The following is a 24180-nucleotide window of genomic DNA, read 5'->3' on the forward strand; positions in this document are numbered from 1 at the left end:
GACGTTAATTTGCTGTTGAATGAATTTTTTTTTTAACCCCATGTTTTTAAAAAGAAAAAAAGGCCTACAGCAATCCCATCAATTTCAAAACATTTATTGAGGTATAGATGATAGTCCTACTAAAGTGACAAAACAGGTGGAACATCCTTGCAGTTATCCATGACGCACAGGTCGGAACGGTATTGGCACGCGAGTGCGCGTAATCTTGTGCAAAAAAAAAACAACAGTGTCCTGTCTCCCTCTTCCAGTGGGCAAGGTCAAAAATAGCCTATGTTTCGTTAAATTAATAGGCTTGGCATTAAGAAATGCAGGCAGGCTCAACACATACCTCTGCTTCCATTCTTCTTTGTAGGTCCTGCATTCTGAATCAATTTTTCTTTTCAAGGCTTTTGACAACGACATTTTGCATCGATAACTAGCATATAGCAATGTTCAGCTAATCATTTACACGTCATCCAAAAGAATAATATTTGTAGCCTACACATTAGTTACGGCAAGTTGCTAGGCAAGTCGCCTGTTTCATGAGAGACGACAGGAGATGCAGCAGGCGGCATAAAAACAGCGCACATAAGCAAATAAACGTTTTTAATGGAATTAAATTAAATGCATTTTAAAAGTTAGATGATGTTTATTTTAATATAATATAATAATTAATAATTTAAATAGTAGGCCTATAACCCCCCCCCCCCCCCCCCCCCCCCCCCATTACAAAAGCTATGGCCCGCGATGCCATTGTCTGAAAAAAAATTGGCCCGGGTCCAAACGTAATTGCCGACCCCTGATCTAAGTCATGTCAATTCAGGTCTGTCAGTGTCATGAACTAACTGTAAATACCACGTGTGCCTAATGTAACTGTATCAAGTGGTAACCTGCTGAGTGCCAGAGTGGTAGTCTAGTTCTAGCATCGTTCTGAACTGAGAACTCTGCGGCTTCAACAGTGGGCGTGCCAGAATCGTGCTTTCCTCTTTGTGAGGTAGAACTAGGTCCTAGCCAGACCGGTAGACAAGCAAGCAGTCTAGCATGGCGGCAGTTCGCAGCTTACGAGTGGCAGTCAAGCCAGAAAGCGCCTCGGAATCAGATGCAGAATCGGACTTGGATCGAGATGCCCGGGACCCAGAACCCATGGAGGTAGAGGAGGGAGAGGGGCAACTGGAGACCATTCCTGTTCAGTGTTCTCTCAAGGAACTGTTGCCGGTGAGTTGATAAATGAGCTAGCCTGCTAACGTTAGCTAGTTCAACCAACGTTAGCCAGGTCGCGCCATACATACATAGACTACTAGCACACATCTGACACAATTAAAGGACATTGGAGGGACAATAACAATCGACCATCATATCTTGCTCGACAGTCTCACTAAACGGTTTTGGAGATACCATGATTTTTAGACTGTATATTGTTTAGTCGCCTAAAAATAGCTTGAACAGGTAACGTTAACAAGCTAAACGTTGCTTGCTAACTAGCTAAAGTTAGCCCATGCTAACTTGTAGCTACAAGCTACGATTTAACCATTATAATCTGTATTGAAACCAAGCAGTGCTAGAGAGCGAAACTACATGTGTTTAGGTAGCGGAGGCTAACATAGTTGTTGTTGCTGCTGTTTGTGTTAACTTAATTACGATAACTGGAACAAATTCAGTGTTATATATAAGTTGCGGTTGGTTATAGAATCTACATCTTTGCCTGGAACAGTTAACTAAGCTTTACTTTTTTGGCAGCTAAACGTTTCTCCTAGCTATTAAGTGACTTAACTTCTACGAAAGCTTCAAAATGCGAACGTAACTTAAATGTGTTTCTTACCCAGCTAGCCACTTGCTAGTAAGGTAACGTGAGTAACTGTAAGACAACATAACGTTAGTTCACATTACTATGCATAATGTTGTGATATGTGTGTACTTGCTAGTATGGTCTTTGCCATACTACGCTGATTAGTGTCTGGACCATACAGTGGCAACGATACATTAATATCTATACACCAGTGTGTTTCCCATACATTGACTTATTTGTGGCGGCCCACCACAATATCAACATTGACCACCACACAATGATTTTCCTGGTTGTACTAAATTGTGCTTAAATCTGGTTAGAATCATAACCACACTGCACTAATTTGTTAAAAACTGTTGCATTCAAGTTAATTCTGCAAACATACCACCACAAATAGAATTCAATTCTGTGGGAAACACTGTATACACCAAACAGTAACGTGGGTCAGAAGCAGGTCAGTTATGGCTAAATTCTGGGAAACTGCTATAGTTGTACAGGCTTATGACTAACATATCCTGCTATATAATTGCCATCATATTTCTACAGGATACCAGTCGAAGGTATGAAAATAAGGCTGGCACTTTCATCACCGGGATAGATGTCACTTCGAAGGTGAGAAACTCACTTAACCCTGGATATGCTGTGGAATTTATGTGCTCGTGATTAGTCTTGCTGCGAATCTGAGTCTGGATTAGAGACCGACCGATTTGGGTTTTTCTAAAGCCGATGCCGATACCGATTTTTAGCGGTAGGAGTCAGCCGATGGCCGATGTGACCTGCCGATTTTCTTGGGCCGTTTTTTGGGCCGATATGCTATGTATTATCCTTAATTGGCATGCTAAAAATCATACTAGTAAGAGGAGGCACAACACTTGTAAACTTCACACGATTTATTGAAAATTGAACATTAAAAAATCAACATATGAATTAAATATGTTAGTCTATTAATTATTCATTTGAATATTTTTAACAGAGTGCAAGAAGACTTCCATGATGTAACAACTTCAGATAGTTACTTCAAAACGGCAAAATACATGTTCAGGTTATACAATTTCACTGTGGAACTTCCATGCCTTACCACAGACCTAGGTTTCAACAATATAAAACTCTGTCTCCCAGAGTTTCGCAATCAAATCAAACATGTATACATCGCGAAAACAAATTGACACGGGATGACAATGTTTTAAAACGTTCACTTGTTATTTGTGCGTCCTCTTTTTGTTAACATTTCACTTAGATTGTCCGTTACTTAATTTTAGATCGTAACATAGCAGTCACCAGCGTTGAGGGCGGGGGCTTGCATAGTTGGCGCATTCCCAACGCACTCGTAGCCACAACGCTAAGCAACTTTCATTTCTTCTTCAACTCCGATGCAGTTGAAAACGAATGGACATGGGATGATGGTGTTGTGAAGCGTTCACATGTTAGATTTGCGTCCTCTTTTTGTTAAATTTTCACTTAGATTGTCCGTTACTATAGTTTAGATCGAAACATCACGCTGGTCACCAGGGGTGTGTTTCTCGACAGTGTCGTTGCTAACTAAGTTAGCAACTTGCTTGGTTGCAATGCAATTTCCCATAGGCAACCTACTAAGTTGCTAACTGGTTAGCAACAATGCTTTCGAGAAACGGGGTCCAACATTGAGGGGGCTTGCCGGCGCATTCCCAACGCACTTTCGGTAAATGAAGCAACATCACAGATTACAACCACAGCCTTACCTGTAGACAGTCTTGCTCCTTCTTGAAACCAAAGATTTTCTTAGTTCTAAATAGACCGTCTCTTTTAAAACCTCGCGCTGTGTTCCAAGTAGCTGCCCGCAGATCTGCCTGACTTAAAATCGGCGTGGCCAAATAAGAAAATCGGCCGATGCCGATTGATTAAAAAATAGCAAAAATCGGCCCATTAAATCGGCTGGCCGATCGATCGGTCGGTTTCTAGTCTGGATGAGATTTGAGAGGTGCTGGGACATACAGTATGACTAGTCCATACAGTAACACTGCTCAGTAAAGACAGGGAATACCAAGGACTCAGTAAGATCAAGGAGCCCGGTCTTAGGGGGAAGGATAGGAGAAGGCTGCAGAGGGCCTGTCAGAGGGCATGTCACCGTGAAAGGGCAGGAAGTGGAACAGGTCACCCACTTTAAATATCTGGGAACAATCATTGACACAGGTCACTCACTTTAAATATCTGGGAACAATCATTGAAACTCACCTTTAAGAACGATGCAGACTACATTTGCTACATCACTACAAAACAAGGAAGTGTCTCTCTCTTCTCAGGAAACTGATCAAAAGTAAGATTCTTGAACGCTATGTAGCTGCTCTCTCCATGTTCCATATTCCATATGTGTTGTGCATGCGCATTACTTGAAAATAACTAGCTCCAGTTATGTATGAACAGTGAAGGTAATGAGCTCTTGTGAAAAACGTGAACTTGAAGAAGTGAAAATTGAACAATATGAACTATGAATATTAAACAACTTGAAGCTACATCTATAAGTGTGAACATGCTTAACAAAATATGGGAAATAAAAACATGGGCTATGTGCGCCGCAGTGGGCTTTGCCGCGATTATGGACACGTACCAAATGCGTCATGTGAAACGCCTGTGGACACATTGGAGAAAGCCATGAGCGTCCCTCTCGCACGATAAATGTGTTGAAAACGGCCAATAAACTCCTCTAAGCGGGCAATAGATGGCATGGACATGTCACATATTATTGTCTTTTTGATTAGGCCTACCAAGCACATATTCAGGTTTAAATGAAGGTTACTGGATAATTTAAAACGAAAGCAAATTGTCCTGAAAGCATCAGATATGTCGCCCTTGGATTGAAAGTCAAAACTTTGAATACGTCCTATGAAGCGCCTGTGTGTTGCATTGGAGAAAGCCATGAGCGTCTCTCTCGCAAAATAAGTATAAGTATATATACTCTTTTGATCCCATGAGGGAAATTTGGTCTCTGCATTTATCCCAATCCGTAAATTAGTGAAACACACTCAGCACACAGTGAGGTGAAGCACACACTAACTGCAACAACAGCGGGAAAAACATGGGGACTAAACATGCATTACGAATATAATCAGTAGGAGCTGTGCTTGTTTCCCTGCAACAAGAAGCTTCCATCTGGGGATGATGGAAGACAGTGACACCCTCAGTGTGTTTGAAATGTCCAGTCGATTGCGCAATTTGGTCTTACTTGCAGTCATTGCCGAAAACCAGGCCTCGCATAGATACGTGGTGGGAAACGTTTTCAGCGCTTTTACGGCTATCTTGGGATGTTCTGCTTTGCTTTTGATCCAAAAACCCGCCAGAGAGGTTTCCTTATACACACTCTTAAGACCACAGTCATTTGCAATTTCGATCAACTGCTCTTCCTCCTGCGCTGACAAGTTAGAACTATTCGGGATATTGACAAATGGGTTGCGGATCCACTCATTGGTTTGCCGTGGATCTTTGGAGGATGGGAAGTAACGCTCAAACTCATTTGAAAGCGCAGCAAGGTGATCGCGCACCAGCTGCAAGAGAAAGGGCCCTGCCTCAGTCTCTCCCAAAACCCCCACTACTGTTTAGAACATATCAAATACACCCCGGTCCGGTCCACTCGTCGTCCCCACAAATCAAGCTTGGCTTTAAATGCAGCGACTTTACCTGCCAGTTTAAAGACAGTCGTCATTCTCCCCTGGAGTGACCGGTTGAGGTCATTAAGCAACCCGAATATGTCACACAGGTAAGCGAGTTTTGACACCCAATCCTCATCACTAAAATGTGCAGCTAACGGTGACTTTTTTTCTGTAAGAAATCCCTGCAGCGGCTCTCGCAACTCAAACACTCTTGTCAGTGACTTGCTAAAGATGCTTGTTTTTTTGTTGCTCATTCTAGCAGTTTAGCTAACTTCGTGTGACACTACCGTTCGCCAAGAACTGATCAAGTGAAGTGAGCTGACCTGAGGCTGCGCAGCGCTGAAGGCAATTACTGAAAATAGTAAGAAAATAGACCTTGCAAAAACATGCGTGCAATCGAGCAACTGCATATAGCCCTATGCCATGTAAAAACGTGACATTATTGCGAATTAAATTTAGTTTAGTTTGCATGCATTTTTTTTAAAACTCATGTCGTAGGCTACGGCCCGGTTAGGAATGTCCTGCGGCCCGGTAGTTGGGGACCGCTGCGGTAGAGGACTCGAGGTCCCACTAGTCAGGAAAAATCGGTGCAACAAATAATTTGTGCCCTCTGCTGTGACAATCCTGAGCAGAGACATAACAAAAATAATGCCCCCCGCCCTCTGCTGTGACAATCCTGAGCAGAGACATAACAAAAATAATGCCCCCCAAGCCCCTGAACATTGCTACTGCTCAAGCATGTTTTATATGTTGTGTGTACCTGTACTTGTGGTGTGTACATGTATTCTATTGTTCACTGTGTTGCCAGATTGCCGAAAGACACATTTCCATTCAATACAAATTTAATGGACAATAAAGTTGTCTTATCTTAATGTATGTCTGCACATGCACTGTGTTTGTGGCTAATAGGAGGCAGTGGAGAAAAAGGAGAAGAGAGCAAGGCGCTTCCATTTCCGTGCAGATGATAATGTGTCTCAGAGAAATGTTGTCCTGGACAAGGAGCTGTTAAAGAAAGGTACTTGTTTTTCACTGTCTTAAATTGTGATGTGGGGAAGTTGGCTGTGCAGTCATCCTTCTCACATTTCAACCTGTTTTTTCCCCCCACCCCATTTATGGGTACTTCCCAGCATAAGTCACATCTGCATAAAATGCCACTTGACCTTGTGTTGGCTACTAACACAGCATTAAGAATGTCAGTGTATTCGAGTCAGCTTCTAGGTAGTTCTGCTACTGATGTAATTCAAGTGTAAGCAGTGTCTCAAAATGTCTTATTCTACATTGTCTCTCCTTTCTTCTATAGTCATTCCAAAGGTTCGTTTGGAGGGTTTGCATCTGTGTGGGGTGGACAATATGAGCACCAAAGACATATTTGGATTTTTTAAGGAGTATCCCCCTGCCCATATTGAATGGATTGATGATGCGTCCTGTGAGTGAATTTCCATGTTCTTGTACTTTTCTTGATGAGATTTTTGAAGTGAGGTGTTACATAATGATCATTACAAAACATAACCACATGATGTACTGTAACAAGGACTGGCACGAAGTTTCAACAAATATGAAAGCCTGGCCAATAATAATGTCAGCTGTGTCATGCAGAATAGATGGAACCACTCACCACTTACCTCATCAGTTAAGCATTGAAATATCCGATATTGTTCCCCAGGCAACGTTGTGTGGCTCGATGATGTCACATCCTCCCGCGTCCTCCTCAACATGAGCCGCATGCCCGACCCAGAAGAGACGGCGAACAGGAGCCCGACAAAACAAAGCAACCGACAAGAGAGTAAAGGTGTGATTGAGGAGAAGAGTTTTTCGTATAACTGTATTACTGAGTACACAGTGCTTGTCGTGGTGCATATTTCGGAGGCTCGGGCAGGCATATCTGCAATTATTACTCTGCATAACAGGCTACTCATTGTGGGAATTTTGGCTACTACATACAGTGCAAATGATTCAAATGATTTGCAAGGTCTCGGTGCAGTACACGCTCTCACAACAGCCAAATGTCTCTCTCCCTGTATGTTCTGTCTTGTTAGCTCGCCGTGGCCGTGAGTCAGATGATGATGAGGATGATGAAGATGTGGAGGAAGGTGAAGTGGTTGACGAGCAGGAAACTGTGAAAGGAGACAAGAGCAGCGAAGGAAAGGCCAGTGACAGTGAGGAGGAGACTGAGAAAAAAACAGAGCCAGTGAATTCTGAGGTAAAAAAAACCAACAAACTGTGCTATGTGTGTGTTCTCAAGTTGATGTATGTACACATATATATATTTTTTGTAAATCTTACCATGTCTCTTACAAGATAACACAACTTTATTTACTTTATTATCAAGATTTACAAAACTAAATTCCATAAAATGATTGTTATATTAGTTTACCATCATCTCTGGTTAAGCAGCGGCGTTGCAACGTTATGGTGTCACATGGCCAAATGCGATTTAGTCATGCAGCTGTTCTTTAGTTCCGAGACACTGGAGATATGTGTAATGGCAGTGGCACATTGACATAGCTTCTTATTTGCCACAAGCCACATTGTATGTATATTTTCCTTATGTTTCTGACAGAATATGAAATTAAACAAATTGGCTGATATCTATGATGTGTTTGACAGTCAAAAACATTTTTTTTTGTCCATTGCCATTGAGGACATTGTGGAGGCTTTGAAGGGGAAAGGTCAGACTGAAGCAGTATTGTATCAAGTTGGCTGTGTCGTCATAGTTTTCAAAAAGCTCCGTTTGTCCCCATGCCAGTCTACACTCTGACAGAAGGGTTGCATTTCACAGCTTCACTTGAACCTGTTTTTAAAAGTGTGTGCCTTTTTTGAAAGTAGCATGGTTGTGTGGACTAAATGGCGGAACGCTACACAGCCTCTCAGTATTTGGATGAATGGGTGTTTGGCCCTGAAATGGTTTCCATTTACAGTTGTCTGATATGTACCTTTTTGCCTTTGTATCCCAGACAGATGTGCTCTCTCAGGCAGAAATTGATTCAATTTTGCGCAATGACTTGCGTCCTACGACCAAAGGCTTTAAAGGAAATGAGCTGTTTTTAAGGTTTGCTACTCATGGTAAGGCATTTCACAGTTTACCACTAATACATAGATGTTTTTTCCCTACTTCCAGAAAACTTGATACTCTTACTTTGATAATAATGAAAGCACAATATTGTGTTTCACTGACTTGTTAGTGTTTAGATCTGCATATGTATGTAAGCATATGATGCTTTTGTATTGCGCAATGGATGGTGCTGTGTATGCAGGAACAGAGAAATAAACATGCCCTGAGCTTACACTACTGTTCAGAAGGGTGTTTGGGGTCACCCCATGGAGGTATTACATATAACTGGAGAGAGTGACTAAGTCCCGCCCACATTCATTGCAATGGCCCATGCTAGGCTAGCTACTTCAGCCAAAAAAGTTTGAAATTGACCGCAGCCATCTTTATGAAAATGGCGTTTCATGGGTGTTCGTTTCCGGCACCAGCTAGAATTAGCCTATTAGATTCCACGTTACAGACAGAGACAACGTCAGGTACAACGGTATGTCGTTGATGAAGATTGGACATTCCCTCAGAGGAAAAGAATTTGTTCGGGAACGCGCTTCACTTCACCTCGTTAAAAGCGCACATTTATTTCATTGGTTGGGATAACATTTTGGGAATGGTGGTAGAAGTTTGCCCTGTCTCTGAAGTCCTAGGTTATTTAATGTGATGTTCATATGTGATAATAAACAATGCGAATCAATATTGAGTCACTTCAGGCTACACAAACAATGATTCCTAAATGCTATATTTGGACAGTTTGTAGGCCTATTATGCAATAGGCTATCCCAACGAAAATGACTATAATTAAGTAGACATGGGATGTAAGAAACTTGTGGATAGCTGGGATTTTTGCTGCACCCAGTGAATTTGCAGCTTGTTAAACCTAGGCTACATTTGCAGGCAGACGAAATGAAACCAACCTAAGTTAAACTTACAGATAGAAGCGCACATCCCTCGGGTATTGTGGTTCGAGCAGGCATTTCAAGAGTCTGCAACTGTTGTTGATATTTGGCTTTTGCCTCGACTGGAAGCCTGGCCATTTAAATCAAATGCATAGCCTAATCAAGTCAGTGTTGCAAGAAAGCAACCTAAATAAGTAATTGACATTTGTTTCGTGGGGAGACAGGTTACATGTTCCAGACGTTGCGTTATCATGGACTACAGTCTACGTTTTAAAATAGTTTTCATACACAACGCAATGAGTAGGCTAAAAATTGGATATAGGTCATTGCTATGCATCTGCTAAAATGTATGGTCATAGTCAGTTACCTTGTCAACCCACACATAAGGCAAATAATATCCTGATATGACAACATTTAATTTTTCTTTTAACCACAAAGTCCGGTATAATACAGCCTAACCATGTAGGCACTAAAACAAGTATCAGTAGCTTAATCCAAGTAGGTAGTTATTTATTTGTCGTCTTCCAGAAATGCAAACCAACGTGGACGCGCGAGGACGCTCGTGCCCAACACTACAACACACTCGTGCATGAGCTGTCATCTACCAATCAGCATGTAAATGTCGGCGGCCAAATGCCATGCCAAGTGGCTGAAGCTAACCCTTCAAATCCTGACCCCCTGGGTCACCCAGACAATTTCATGTTTTCCATGAAAGCTCACAATTTTATTCATCAAATGAGTTACAAAATTAATACAAAATATAGTCAAGACATTGACGGTTAGAAATAATGATTTTTACTTGAAATAATAATTTTCCCCTTCGAACTTTGCTTTCATCAAAGAATTCTTCATTTGCAGCAATTACAGCCTTGCAGACCTTTGGCATTCTAGCTGTGAATTAGTTGAAGTGATCTGAAGAAATTTCACCCCACGCTTCCTGAAGCACCTCCCAGGAGTTGGATTGGCTTGATGGGCACTTCTTATGTACCATACGGTTCAGCTGCTCCCACAACAGGTCTATAGGGTTGAGATCTGGTGACTGCGCTGGCCACTCCATTACAGACAGAATACCAGCGGACTGCTTCTTCCCTGAATAGTCCTTGCATAGTTTGGAGGTGTGCTTTGGGTCATGGTCCTGTTGTAGGAGGACATTGGCTCCAATCCAGCGCTGTCCACAGGGTATGGCATAGCGTTGCAAAATGGAGTGATGACCTTCCTTATTCGAAATCCCTTTTACCTTGTACAACCCTCCCACTTTACCAGTACCAAAGCAGCCCCATTACCTCCACCATGCTTGACAGATGGCGTCAGGCACTCCTCCAGCATCTTTTCACTTGTTCTGCGTCTTCTTCTGTGTGATCCATACACCTCAAACTTAGATTTGTCTGTCCATAACACTTTTTTCCAATCTTCTTCTATCCAATGTCCAATGTGTTCTTTTGCCAATCAAATCTTTTCCTTCTATTAGCCAGTCTCAGATATGGCTTTTTCTTTGCCACTCTGCCTAGAAGGCCAGCATCCCGGAGTCGCCTCTTCACTGTGGACGTTGAGACTGGCGTTTTGCGGGTACCATTTAATGAAGCTGCCAGTTGAGGACCTGTGAGGCGTCTGTTTCTCAAACTAGAGACTATTAAATGTACTTGTCCTCTTGCTTAGTTGTGCACCGGGGCCTCCCACTTCTCTTTCTGTTGTGGTTAGAGCCTGTTTGTGCTGTTCTCTGAAGGGGGTAGTACAGACCATTGTAGGACATCTTCAGTTTCTTGGCAATTTCTCGCATGGAATAGCCTTCATTTCTCAGAACAAGAATAGACTGTCGAGTTTCAGAAGAACCCTACAAATGCTGATGCTCCAGATACTCAACTAGCTCAAAGGAAGGCCAGTTTTAGAGCTTCTCTAATCAGCACAACAACTTTCAGCTCTGCTAACATAATTGCACAAGAGTTTTCTAATCATCAATTAGCCTTTTAACGCGAATAGCTAACACAATGTACCATTATACATAGGAGTGATGGTTGCTGGAAATGGGCCTCTGTACACCTATGTAGATACAGTGTTTACCACAGAATTCAATTCTATTTGTGGTGGCATGTTTGCAGAATTAACTTGAATGCAACAGTTTTTAACAATTTTTAGCGCAGCGTGGTATGATGCTAACCAGATTTAAGCACAATTTAGTGCAACCTGGAAAAATCATTGTGTGGTGGTCAATGTTGACATTGTGTTGGGCCGCCACAAATAAGTCAATCTATGGGTAACACTAAGATATTTCATTAAAAATCAGCCGTTTCCAGCTAGAATAGTAATTTACCACATTAACAATGTCTAGACTGTATTTATGATTAATTTAATGTTATCTTCATTGAAAGAAAAAAAACAGTGTTTTTCTTTCAAAAATAAGGACATTTCTAAGTGAAACTCCAAACTTTTGAACAGTAGTGTACATTACTGACCTGTATGCTATTTGGACAACAGTGAACTAACCACACTGTCCATCAAGCGAGAAGCTCATCTTTTTTTTTACCATCAATGCCATTTTTCTGTCTGTATGTTATCAGAGGACAAGAAGGAGCTTGGAGCTGCCAGGCGGAGCAGGTATTACATGAAGTATGGCAACCCCAACTATGGTGGCATGAGAGGCATTCTGAGTAATTCTTGGTAAGGCTTTCCTATAATTTTTTTGAACAAAATGTATACTGTGCTAATTACAGGCCTCGGGACTTACCTATGGTTTTCCACAAAAAAAAAGAAGGTGGTAATATAAAAAAAACTAATGTCAAAAGACGTAATTGGTGAATTCAGTACTGATGCTTAGCATGCAAGTTTCAGCAACACATTTTGCAATGGTTACAACACTAGATTCGCTTCACTCCCATCATTGGCAATTCTCAGAACTCCTTCCTTACTCTAGCATGCATGAATAGACATAGAACTGTATCAAATGGATTGAGGTCTACACTGATCACATATCATTTTAAAATATGAATATTTTGTAAGCCATTCCGATACCCATTTTAAATATCCTAATTCAAAAGGCTTTTTTGCTTGTGCTCAAGTTCCCTTTGCACTGTTTTTTACCAACAGGAAGCGCAGATACCACAACAAGAGAATACAGAGAGATGTTCTGAAGACCAAAAAGCCCCTTATAGGGGACAGCTTGGGACATACACCACCCTACACACACAGACACTCTGGTAAGAAGAATACAAAATTCCGCTATATTCACTTGACTGTCAATAACACTTTTCATAGCCTAAGGTAGATTGAAGTGTTTTTTGTAAACAGTTGAGTATGTATTGTAAAGATGTATTTATTGTTTCATGAATTTAACTGATAAATGGTTTCTACTGTGCCACTTGGCTATTGTCATTAACTACACCAACTGTCCCCTCAAAGTATGCGTGAGGGTTTCCTGGGTCTGATCACCAAATCTGCTTTCCCTTCTTTGCAGCTGACCTGGTGAATTTACCAGAGGAACCCATAGAAGAGGAAGAGGAGGAGGAAGAGGAAGGCGAGGTGGACATGGACGCAGATGATCGCCTAGTGGAGTACCGCGTGGAGCGAGACCGGAACCTGCGCATCACAGGGCTGGGGGGCTCACGCAGTCGCCCCAACGCCACCCCCTCGAACGCCTCGTCTGATTCGGATGAGATGGACTACGACCTGGAGCTGAAGATGATCTCCACGCCATCACCGAAGAAGAGCATGAAGATGACCATGTATGCAGATGAAGTGGAGGAAAACCTGAAGATCATACGGTGAGTTGGTTGCACTCCTGTCCCGGTCCCCATGGAAGTTAATTTGGCCCAAAGCACACTGCAGTTTTTGACATGTTATGGTCCATTTGAAATATTGCAGAATTTTGAATGATGCCATGACAACATAAAGAGTATAGGCTATTCTTCAAAACGTTGCCAATTTACAGTATAGATAGTTGGTTTGTTTCTTTTGTGAGTAGTTGTGAATCTTCATGTATATGTTCTTTTTCCTTCTGCCTATTTTATAGACAATCTAGTTCAGGCAGTGACGTACGGAACAGGGTTTCGAGTGAAGTAGGTAACAGGACCAAATCTGCGGTGGAAAAGGTCACTGATGTCCGTCAGCTTCTGGAGGAGAAGAGACAGCAGCAGAGACCTGCAGCCTCAAGTAGCAAGACGGGTATTCTTGTGATTTTACCAAATGTGTTTCGTCAGAATCATATGTTTAATCATGCGTTTAACAATTCCTGCCCAATTTCCTACAGGGGATTGTGATCCCACTGGGATATTGCAAGGGTTTGTTGTGCTTGTTGCAGCCCAAAGTGACTGAATTCGCTGTAGGAATTCTCAAAAAATGATCTTTCATCACCAGACATGAGACAGAGGCTGGGAAAGAGACGACATTCCCCGGATCCGCGGCGCTCTGTCTCCCCACCTCCGAGAAACCTGTCTCCTCGCCGTGAACATCTGTCAGATGTACACAGCCGACTGGGGGTGGCCAAACGCGATGTCCGAAACCTGTACCCTGAGCCGACCAAAGACAAGAAAAGTGGTAGGTACTCCTCTCTTCTGTCTGCCAAATACCTTTCTCTTTCCTCTTTTCAGTCGATCTCCGGTCAGTGTACTAGTCAAGTCATACAGATATAACATTGTTTTTAAATTAATAAGATTGTTTACAAAATGTGTGTTTGTATTAGACTCATGGTTAAGTTTTGACTAGTTTGAGTCAATACATTTTCCTGTCTGTTCTGGTCTGCCACATGCAGGGGGCCTATGGAGTCGACTGGGCCCATCTCACAACAGCACCCAGAGATCCACGGGTCAGTCGGGGAGAGCGACGTCCTCCAGCTCGCGAACCGCCCACCGGCAAGGCCGCCGGGAATCGGACAACGAAGAGGAGGAGGAAGAGGATGACTCTCATCTGCAGAAGATGTGGGGCGCCATGATCAAGGAGAAAGAGCAGCAGTCCAACCGAATGAAGAAGAGCCGGCTGGACAACCTGCCCTCGCTGCAGATCGAGATCAGCCGAGACAGCAGCAATGGCTCGGACAGTGACTCGTGACTGTGTTCGTGTGCGTGACATTTTACTCTCCATCTCAGAAGAGGCTGGGATTGTGCTCTGAAAAGGACAATGTAAATTATCAGAATGCCATTTTAACTGCCTGTGCAGGTCGTGTTGCATACCATGGGACCTAGAGCTCTTATTTTTTGTGTGTGATAAAGAGTTAGTGGAGTCATAATTAGGGATCAAAGTGTGGTGAACAGTCTGACATTGGTTTAAATGTCATAATGCTGTTGACCTGTTACCTACTATGAGATGTGTTTTGAATATTTTTTTTTGTACGAGCCCTTTTTTTTCCAACTCTCTTATCATGCTCTTAAAGAGCGCATGACTCATCGAGGCATTTCAGCGGCAGTGGTGCCAGACAGTGAAGAGTATAATATTGTGATATTGTTTGTTTTTATCTGGCTGTGTAGTCAGCCCAATATTTGTTTGCTTAGATCAGAGTCTGATATTACATCGAACCCTTGGTATTGTTGCATATGGCTTCGATTTCAATGTAAAAAGAAAAAACAAAACATACAAAAATGATAGTAATAATTTATCCGAATGTCTCTAACGCTCTGTCACCACTTTGTGGCATCCTGAGCTTCCCCTTTTTGTATTCTTGCAGGCAGTTACTGATATTACAGTCTATGGGTGGAACTTGCACTGGTTGCCTGATTGATTAAAAGAGATGGCACGGTTTGTTGACCCCCACCTTAAATATCACAGTGTGTTTTCTTGAATAATTTTTGTATTATTCTGAAGTCCACTCCTGGCAAAACTTGTTTTGCTGCTGATAAAGAATTCAAAAAAGAATGTTGGTGTCTTAATTTCTTTGAGACAAGTTGTGGATTATGCTCATTAACTAAGTTAACTAACCTACATTATATTCATATTCAGATCAATTTATGATAGGTTGGGTTGGGCTTATTTCAACGTCAAACCAATTATGTAGGGTTGGAGGAGGTGAAACTGTTGGTTTTGAATAGATAAGCTAAAAATAACCGAGTGTACTGCAGTGCAGATACTTAGAATGTGGGGGCAAAATCTAAATTGTACAAATCGCCTTCACTGAAAACACGGAAAGATGCAATTCCATAAAACAGGTGATAAGCAAAGACCATAGACTATACCATGCCAATGGATTTTATATGTATATATATATTTTATTTTCCATAGCCTGCCCATAAACCTGTGCAATATACTGTACATACATATTACATGTATATATATATAGTATATAGAATGTCCATTTATACTCAACATATATACTCTATTTATCTTTGTAGACATGTCATCTGGAAAACCTGTATTTATCCAACTATACACCGTACATTATTAATCTCTATTGTATACACAACCATACTCTACCCGCACCTGGTATTTAATGCTTCTTTGCACTTCTGGTTGGGTGTCAACTGCATTTCATTGGCTCTGTACCTGTACTCTGTTATGGCCTCCTTACACCAAACAACTTTGACAAGATTTGGGAAAGATTCTTCCCAAAAGATTGGAGTCTTTTGAGTAAAGATTGAATGGGGGGTATTAGTTAAAAGACTACAATCACTACTCAATACTTTCAAGAATCTTTCCCAAATCTTGTCAAAGTTGTTTGGTGTAAGGTGGCCATTAAATGACAATAAAATATAATCTAATCTAATAGCAGAGCCTAGACATTCTCTGCTAATAGTCAGTAAAAGCGGGTTTACCTAAACTACGTATTACGCAGTCGACGTCGCTTAAAAAAAACGTCATACACAATTGTTATATTAGCTAGGCGCGTCCAGTTGAGTAGTCTCTCAAGACGTCTCGTCGATTCGAACGTGGAGGGGTGCAGGGCTAGTCCAGCTGTAGAAAGGGCAATTATGGCAATACGTTTATCCAACTATCTTTTGATTGTTTATGCCCTTATCTTTACATGTATACACGATGCTTGGTGTGTGGGAACTTGATGGCAGTAACGTTAACGCCGTTTGTTTAGAGCTCAGCCAACTAATGTTAGCTGTCTGGTCAACCTCAACACGTGGTGCGGTAGCATGTGCTAGCCTGCAGCAAGTAGGTGCATGTAATACATTTCAAACAGTGATTATTGTTGACAAATGATGCTTTTTCATAATGTGCAATGTTAGACTCTTTCGGAACAGGGGGCCAAATTAATAATTGTTTCAAGTTGAAACCCAAACGAACGCTATACTTAAATAAGCTCATTGTTGACTTACTGCTTTTACCATGAAGAAAACTGCGAATAGGAAGTGCCGTCTTATGCGACAACTGACGATTTCGTTCTTCAGAGTGAATTTGCAGTGCTTATCATAAATTGAGTGTTACATGTGATTTTTGCTGGACGTGTGTGTAGCTAAATGCTGTTTATTTTTTCTGCAGGTGGTGATGATCGAAGGTAGCTTATATACATTTTAAGTTCTAAGTTCATACAGTATAAAACGTATTCAGCCCCAAGTTGACTAAAAAGACAAATGACAAAATTAGCTTTTGGAAATGGATCTAAAAAAATCCATGATAAAAAAAAAAAATCCAACATTTAAGGACACCAATTTTCTCTGTGAATGAATAATATATTGTAAATAAATGTTGTTAGTTAAGATGCAGGGTGCATAAATATTTATAACCCTAGATTTATGTCGAATTCCCATAGAGGCAGGCAGTTTTTTATTTTTAAAGGCCAGTTATTTAATGGATCCAGGATACTATGCATCCTGATAAATTTCCCTTGGCCTTTGGAATTAAAATAGCCCCACGTCACATACCCTTCACCATACCTAGAAATTGGCATGGTGTGTATTTCAGTTAGCCTATTACATTACAATTACATTACATTTGGCTGACACATTTTTAGCCAAAGCGACTAACATGGTAAGTTAAGTTTTAAAGCAATTCTCAACAATTTTAGGACCATTTAAAAAACGGTAGAGTACAGTAAGAATAAGTGCATCAGTGAGTGCTGTTTTTAACAGTTACGTGTCAGTTCAAGACGGCTGGTAAGTGCAAGGATCAGCAGACTTGTAAGTGGTGCTATGAGAGGTGTCATTAGCTGGTTTGATGCTCATTGAGTTCAATGCAAATCACGATAATTTGCGATACATTATTCATTCACAAAGAAAATTGGTGTCCTTAAAGGTTAGATTTTCTCATTTTTTAAATTAAGGCATTAAGATCCATCCATCAGATTTGTTTTTATTCCTCTTGTCAACTTTAGCAAGGGGCTGAACACTTTTTATAGGCACTGTACTTGATTTTGCAATTGGTTTGCTCATCTCAATGCTTGATTGTATAGTGATGAAACTTAAACTGAAAATAGCTGGAATTACCGTCAGATTGTACAGTGTTGATATTCGGTTTTCTGAACTTCAAGTTGTGCGTTTTTACAAAACCGGTTCTTGAGGTTTTGTGATTAATGCAACTTATTCCTTTTCTAAATTGACAGTTGACTGAATTGACAGTGGGTAGGGGATTTGGGCCTGAACGTCTTATAGGTGAGTTGCTTTTTTGTTTTGGTGCCTTTATGTTGCTAAACTTGATTCATGATGAAATCTAAACTGAAAAGCTGGAATTACCGTCAGATTGTACAGTGTTGATATTCGGTTTTCTGAACATCAAGTTGTGCGTTTTTACAAAACAGGTTCTTGAGGTTTTGTGATTAATGCAACTTATTCCTTTTCTAAATTGACAGTTGACTGAACTAACAGTTGGTGTGGGATTTGGACCTGAGCATCTTAAACATCTTATAGGTGAGTTGCTTTTTTGTTTTGGTGCCTTTATTTTGCTAAACTTGTTTCATGATGAAATCTAAACTGAAAAGCTGGAATTACCGTCAGATTGTACAGTGTTGATATTCGGTTTTCTGAACATCAAGTTGTGCGTTTTTACAAAACAGGTTCTTGAGGTTTTGTGATTAATGCAACTTATTCCTTTTCTAAATTGACAGTTGACTGAACTAACAGTTGGTGTGGGATTTGGACCTGAGCATCTTAAACATCTTATAGGTGAGTTGCTTTTTTGTTTTGGTGCCTTTATTTTGCTAAACTTGTTTCATGATGAAATCTAAACTGAAAAGCTGGAATTACCGTCAGATTGTACAGTGTTGATATTCGGTTTTCTGAACATCAAGTTGTGCGTTTTTACAAAACAGGTTCTTGAGGTTTTGTGATTAATGCAACTTATTCCTTTTTCTAAATTGACAGTTGACTGAATTGACAGTTGGTATGGGATTTGGACCTGAGCATCTTAAACATCTTATAGGTGAGTTGCTTTTTTGTTTTGGTGCCTTTATTTTGCTAAACTTGTTTCATGATGAAATCTAAACTGAAAAGCTGGAATTACCGTCAGATTGTACAGTGTTGATATTCGGTTTTCTGAACATCAAGTTGTGCGTTTTTACAAAACAGGTTCTTGAGGTTTTGTGATTAATGCAACTTATTCCTTTTTCTAAATTGACAGTTGACTGAATTGACAGTTGGTATGGGATTTGGACCTGAGCATCTTAAACATCTTATAGGTGAGTTGCTTTTTTGTTTTGGTGCCTTTATTTTGCTAAACTTGTTTCATGATGAAATCTAAACTGAAAAGCTGGAATTACCGTCAGATTGTACAGTGTTGATATTCGGTTTTCTGAACATCAAGTTGTGCGTTTTTACAAAACAGGTTCTTGAGGTTTTGTGATTAATGCAACTTATTCCTTTTTCTAAATTGACAGTTGACTGAATTGACAGTTGGTATGGGATTTGGACCTGAGCATCTTAAACATCTTATAGGTGAGTTGCTTTTTTGTTTTGGTGCCTTTATTTTGCTAAACTTGTTTCATGATGAAATCTAAACTGAAAAGCTGGAATTACCGTCAGATTGTACAGTGTTGATATTCGGTTTTCTGAACATCAAGTTGTGCGTTTTTACAAAACAGGTTCTTGAGGTTTTGTGATTAATGCAACTTATTCCTTTTCTAAATTGACAGTTGACTGAATTGACAGTTGGTATGGGATTTGGACCTGAGCATCTCAAAAGGTGAGCTGCTTTTTTCTCCCTTAACGTTATTACTTGTACCTGTTTCATGATGAAATCTAAACTGAAAAAGCTGGAATTACCGTCAGATTGTTCAGTGTTGATGTTCGGTTTTCTGAAAGTTGTTTGTAAGTCATCCTGCCTGTCTTTACTGTGGCGTTTGTACCTACTGTTTTCTTTTTCTGTACAGGAAAAGCTGCATCCAGGTAGTCCCTGCTTTGTTATGGCTCAATTGAAATGTTTGGAGTGTCTTATGTTGATGCAATAAATTGTGAAGGAGATGATTGGGTCTTTGGCTTTTGTTTTCCTCATAACCATTAAGGTTTGTGTTTGTTAGTTCATATTGCACTTGACAGTTTGTATTTATTTGGGAACACTTTTTGAGCTAGTGATTCCATTGCTGTACTTTTGATTTAGTGTAAATGTGGCTTGAAAATGAACAATTTAGCTTTTTGTAACTTCACTTTAGAGCTTAAAGTTAAGCTGATTTAAAGTCAGCAGAATGTTGATGTCAAATGAAACTCGTGGCTTTTGCAGGATGGGTGAAAGCCCCTTTAGCTCAGTAGTGCATTGTAGGGAAATTTATATTTGACCTTACAGCACATGACTTCAGATGAAGGAACCGGACGGGGTGGTTCTTGATGCATTGGCAGATGCTGAGCTAAATAAGGACTGAACATGTATAGTAATGAAGGAAATGATATACTGGTGGCTACCATCACCCCCACCCCCTCCTTTCTAGATCAGTATAACATTTTTGAATCCTAATCAAATGTGGACAAAGTACACAATTCCTTTACTTAAGTGAAAGTGTAGATGCACCTTGTCCAATGTTACTCCACGACAAGGAAGTTGCTAAGTCAAGATTTTTACTTAAGTTGAAGTACAGAAGTACTTGCTTTTAAAGATACTTGCACATATTCATAAGTACAAGTATGTTTTTCCTTTATAATGTATTGAAATGTGTTTTTGGTCATTAATAGGGTATACATCCTTTGGTCAGTCATAGGACTTGAAGAGACCTTTATCTATTTTCATAACTTTAAATTTAAATCATTATTCATTCTGTTCCTACATCTAAAACTTTTTCACTGCTGAATAGAAAACTGAGTAGATAATTTAATAATAGGCTAAAGATCCAGCTGTGTGGTGGTGAATGTCAGGTGATTGTCTAGTTTCATTACAATTTTGCAATGATCATGGAGGATAGCCTGGTTAACTTTTTTGTATTGATCACTTCTCAAATCTCAACTGCTAACTGGTTCGTCTGGGTTCTCCCGGGCTACATAGTCTAGTCGTGATTTCATGAACCCAGAAATGTTGAGTACCCTAAAGTTTATTGCAGAAATGTCATCTATAGGCCTAGTGGGTGGAATTCAACTTGGTTGCTTAAAGTTGCACTTTGGGCAATTTGCATAATTAGCATAAATAGGCAATTAAGGCGAGGCAGTACAGGTTAATAGGGTAAAAAATGTAAATAATATCACCATGAAACTTTCTGAGTTTATTACTTATGTTAAGATGAGAAACAAATGTATTGAATGTTTTTTATAATTTAATGTTTACATATGCAAATGAGGCCCTATCTCATTAAAAATGCTCTAATTTGCATACACACAAAAGCAGATACTGTGATAAAGCCAGGCTCAAAATTGTTTTTCCAAGGTAAACACATGTACTTGGTTGGGTGAGTTGGTGAAAACCTTTAAGAAACTTGGTAAGGAGGCAGTTAAGAAATTAAGTGTGCCATGCAAAACTAAAAAAGCACTCCGAGAGTGCAGACCTCTGCCAGGCGAAAACATAACCGCCTCCTGGATCCAGACGGTGATCCGGATCACTCCCAAACTTTTTGAGTTATCTTACGAACAAACAGATGAACAGACAAACAAACAAACCCGGATGAAAACATAACCTCCTTGGCGGAGGTATAAACTATATAACAGCATGCACACACACAAACCCACAAGAACTATACAATATGCAAAATAACTATATCCAGCATGCACACGTACACAAATGCACAAGAACTATATACAACATGCAACGCGCGCGCGCACGCACACACACACACACTGAGAACTGCCACTCTCGGAAAACTTCCGGTTTCTGAACTGGTTGCAGTTCCTCCTGTTGTTCCACATGAGGGCGCTCGTCCACGAGTGCAGAATGCATGGAGGTACCCCTCAAAATTCACTTTTCTCGGGTTATATTTTTTTTCCAAGTAATTTCAATATTGTATTCGAAAGGGGAGGCAAAGAAAATACACTTGGTTGAGTATTATATTTTTTAAAGTCACTTAATTGTTCTAAAAAGCCTTTCAAACGTGTCAATGACGTCATTCATTAGCACAATGCTAGCGTGTTATGGGCAACAACGACCCAACCTGTAAGAAATCAAAAGGACATAAGTACTCGTTCATTTAACTTTTGACCTGTAACCCATGTTGAAGTTATATAAACTACAATCAAATCTGAGATTTGTCAACGACAATCAGGTGAAAGAGACAAATTTAGCCGTCTAGCTCCATTGACTCCCATTCATTCTGCACTCATGGCGATCGCCCCCAGTGGAACTCTGGTGGAACTGCAACCAAAATTCGGTATAATGGGACTTAATACGGAGTGGCCAGGCTCTCCGTAGACGGGCTCTGCCTTTACCTTGTACTTGTAAAGGTCAGTGCCTTTGGGAAATGTTCAGGTTTGAAGCTTTTATGCATCAGTTAAGTCTGGCATACCAAGTGAAGTACCAAACTAACGTGCTAAACAGGATTTTTACGGTTTTATTTTGGTTATGTTGACATATCAACCAGAAGGGATATGCTAGCCTACAAAAAAGATTAATCAGCCTTTTGAATGTCCGTGTTCTTCTTTCTATTTGCATCAGGGTTTTCCTGATTGCAACAGTAGCATTACACCTGGCTAAAGAAACAAACGTTTCTGTTTCTTTATGGGCTAGACTTCTATTCATAACATGACAATAAAATTATTTTTATTTAAACATTGCAGCCTAACTATTGCCAGTACTATCAACTTATGAAAAGCATTTTCATTTACCAGAAATATAGGCTATTTCAAAAAATAAAAAACTATAAATCCAAGGAGAAATGAGAACATCAGTTGAGCAGCCGCGAGCCGCACGAGAGGTGGCAAAGAGCCGCAGGTTGGCCACCCCTGGCCTACACAATAGGCCTACTCACTGAACCACTTTGCTTATTGTCTTTGCACTTTGCTTATTGTGTCAGAGGATTCATATGATTTAAACTGACATATCTTATAGACAGTGTTGCAGAACTGTTTGGATTTGCATACAAGTTGGTTCAATGTTGCAAACAATTCCTCTAGGCCTATTCATGGGTTTCACCAGGTCCCTTTCCACAGGTGTATAAAATTAAGCACCTTAATTATCCATGCAGACTGCATGGTGCTTGATTAATACACCTGTGGAAAGGGACCTGATGAAACCCATGAATTATATTTTACCACGTCTGCTGGCGGACCACTTGGGATAGCTTCCGGACCACACTTTGAGAAACACTGGTCTATTGCATTTAACGGCTCCCACACACAGCTGCATGCATCGCATTGCTGGAGACGCATCCCATTCACTTTAAATGGGCTCACGTGATCCGTTGCCGAACTGAATTGTGGGTCCGTCGCGTCGCGTTTCTCCCGCCGCTCGCGTTGAGGAGTTCAGCTGTTGCTGCACCGACAGACGGCACCGGCCAATCAAGCCAATCTACGGACGGCACCAACCAATCACATTACGGTTTTACTTCAAGTCATTTGCATAGCTACCGTCGGGAACACCCACTGGCATGCATTGACGGAATGCAGCTGTGTGTGGGAGCCGTAAAGAATCAAATGTGGTTAAAAGTAACAAGTACTTCATGCTCATATTTCAAATGTAGTGGGGTTAAAAGTACATTATTTATCTTTCAAAAAGTGAAACTTGTGTATTATATTCATTCATTCCACACAGACTGATATATTTCAAATGTTTCTTTTAATTTTGATGAGTATAACTGACAACTAATGAAAATCTCAAAATTAGAATATTACTTAGAATAAGTTTTTTTTAGAAATGTTGGCAAACTAAAAGGTATGGACATGAAAAGTATGAGCCTGTACAGCACTCAATACTTGTTGGGGCTCCTTTTGCCTGAATTACGGCTCCCACACACAGCTGCATGCATCGCATTGCTGGAGACGCATCCCATTCACTTTAAATGGGCTCACGTGATCCGTTGCCGAACTGAATTGTGGGTCCGTCGCGTCGCGTTTCTCCCGCCGCTCGCGTTGAGTTCAGCTGTTGATGCACCAACAGACGGCACCGGCCAATCAAGCCAATCTACGGACGGCACCAACCAATGACATTATGGTTTTACTTCAAGTCATTTGCATAGCTACCGTCGGGAACACCCACTGGCATGCGTTGACGGAACGCAGCTGTGTGTGGGAGCCGTTTCTGCATCAATATGCGGCGTGGCATGGAGTCAATCAGTCTGTGGCACTGCTCAGGTGTTGAGAGCCCAGGTTGCTCTGATAGTGGCCTACAGCTGTTCTGCATTGTTGGGTCTGGCGTATCACATCTTCACAATACTCCATAGATTTCCTATGGGTTAAGGTCAGGCGAGTTTGCTGGCCAATTAAGAACAGGGATACAGGTACTGGTAGCTTTGGCACTATGTGCAGGTGCCAAGTCCTGTTGGAAAATGAAATCTGCATCTCCATAAAGTTGGTCAGCAGCAGGAAGCATGAAGTGCTCTAAAACTTTCTGGCAGACGGCTGCGTTGACCCTGGACCTCAGAAAACAAAGTGG

General features: G+C 40.8%; 1 protein-coding gene, 1 long non-coding RNA gene and 9 other non-coding genes across 11 annotated transcripts; all 11 read left to right on the forward strand.

The window, feature by feature from the left end:
- Positions 1-983: 983 nt before the first annotated feature.
- Positions 984-15165, forward strand: ncbp3 (nuclear cap binding subunit 3). Its single transcript, XM_076274139.1, has 13 exons — positions 984-1194; positions 2312-2377; positions 6298-6403; positions 6689-6814; positions 7052-7177; positions 7425-7588; positions 8343-8451; positions 11883-11982; positions 12409-12518; positions 12776-13082; positions 13331-13482; positions 13675-13854; positions 14069-15165. Exons 1-13 carry the CDS (start codon positions 1021-1023, stop codon positions 14362-14364), a joined length of 2016 nt encoding a protein of 671 aa, XP_076130254.1. The 5' UTR covers positions 984-1020; the 3' UTR covers positions 14365-15165.
- Positions 15166-16152: 987 nt separating this feature from the next.
- Positions 16153-19643, forward strand: LOC143112347 (uncharacterized). The gene is made up of 10 exons (XR_012984719.1): positions 16153-16404; positions 16732-16747; positions 17792-17840; positions 18038-18095; positions 18293-18350; positions 18549-18606; positions 18805-18862; positions 19061-19118; positions 19316-19365; positions 19553-19643. It is a non-coding gene; the product is annotated as an uncharacterized LOC143112347 (long non-coding RNA).
- On the forward strand, positions 16575-16647 carry LOC143112967 (small nucleolar RNA SNORD49). Its single transcript, XR_012984828.1, has one exon. It is a non-coding gene; the product is annotated as a small nucleolar RNA SNORD49 (small nucleolar RNA).
- LOC143112969 (small nucleolar RNA SNORD65) lies at positions 17639-17713 on the forward strand. The gene has a single exon (XR_012984830.1). It is a non-coding gene; the product is annotated as a small nucleolar RNA SNORD65 (small nucleolar RNA).
- LOC143112971 (small nucleolar RNA SNORD65) lies at positions 17887-17959 on the forward strand. The gene has a single exon (XR_012984832.1). It is a non-coding gene; the product is annotated as a small nucleolar RNA SNORD65 (small nucleolar RNA).
- On the forward strand, positions 18142-18214 carry LOC143112972 (small nucleolar RNA SNORD65). The gene has a single exon (XR_012984833.1). It is a non-coding gene; the product is annotated as a small nucleolar RNA SNORD65 (small nucleolar RNA).
- On the forward strand, positions 18397-18469 carry LOC143112973 (small nucleolar RNA SNORD65). Its single transcript, XR_012984834.1, has one exon. It is a non-coding gene; the product is annotated as a small nucleolar RNA SNORD65 (small nucleolar RNA).
- LOC143112974 (small nucleolar RNA SNORD65) lies at positions 18653-18725 on the forward strand. The gene has a single exon (XR_012984835.1). It is a non-coding gene; the product is annotated as a small nucleolar RNA SNORD65 (small nucleolar RNA).
- Positions 18909-18981, forward strand: LOC143112975 (small nucleolar RNA SNORD65). Its single transcript, XR_012984836.1, has one exon. It is a non-coding gene; the product is annotated as a small nucleolar RNA SNORD65 (small nucleolar RNA).
- LOC143112976 (small nucleolar RNA SNORD65) lies at positions 19165-19237 on the forward strand. The gene has a single exon (XR_012984837.1). It is a non-coding gene; the product is annotated as a small nucleolar RNA SNORD65 (small nucleolar RNA).
- On the forward strand, positions 19410-19483 carry LOC143112970 (small nucleolar RNA SNORD65). Its single transcript, XR_012984831.1, has one exon. It is a non-coding gene; the product is annotated as a small nucleolar RNA SNORD65 (small nucleolar RNA).
- Positions 19644-24180: the final 4537 nt, after the last annotated feature.

This window comes from Alosa pseudoharengus, unplaced genomic scaffold (assembly GCF_046254945.1).
Source record: "Alosa pseudoharengus isolate Yale_2024_CS ecotype anadromous, Long Island Sound unplaced genomic scaffold, YU_APseudo_1.1 YU_APseudo_1.1_scf_8, whole genome shotgun sequence".
NCBI classification, from domain to species: Eukaryota; Metazoa; Chordata; class Actinopteri; order Clupeiformes; family Clupeidae; genus Alosa; species Alosa pseudoharengus.

Coding starts and splice junctions, on each gene's coding strand:
- ncbp3 (XM_076274139.1), top strand. CDS start 1,021: ATGGCGGCAGTTCGCAGCTTACGAGTGGCAGTCAAGCCAGAAAGCGCC. Junction 13,083..13,330: donor GAAAACCTGAAGATCATACG/GTGAGTTGGTTG, acceptor CCTATTTTATAG/ACAATCTAGTTCAGGCAGTG. Junction 13,483..13,674: donor AGCCTCAAGTAGCAAGACGG/GTATTCTTGTGA, acceptor TTTCATCACCAG/ACATGAGACAGAGGCTGGGA.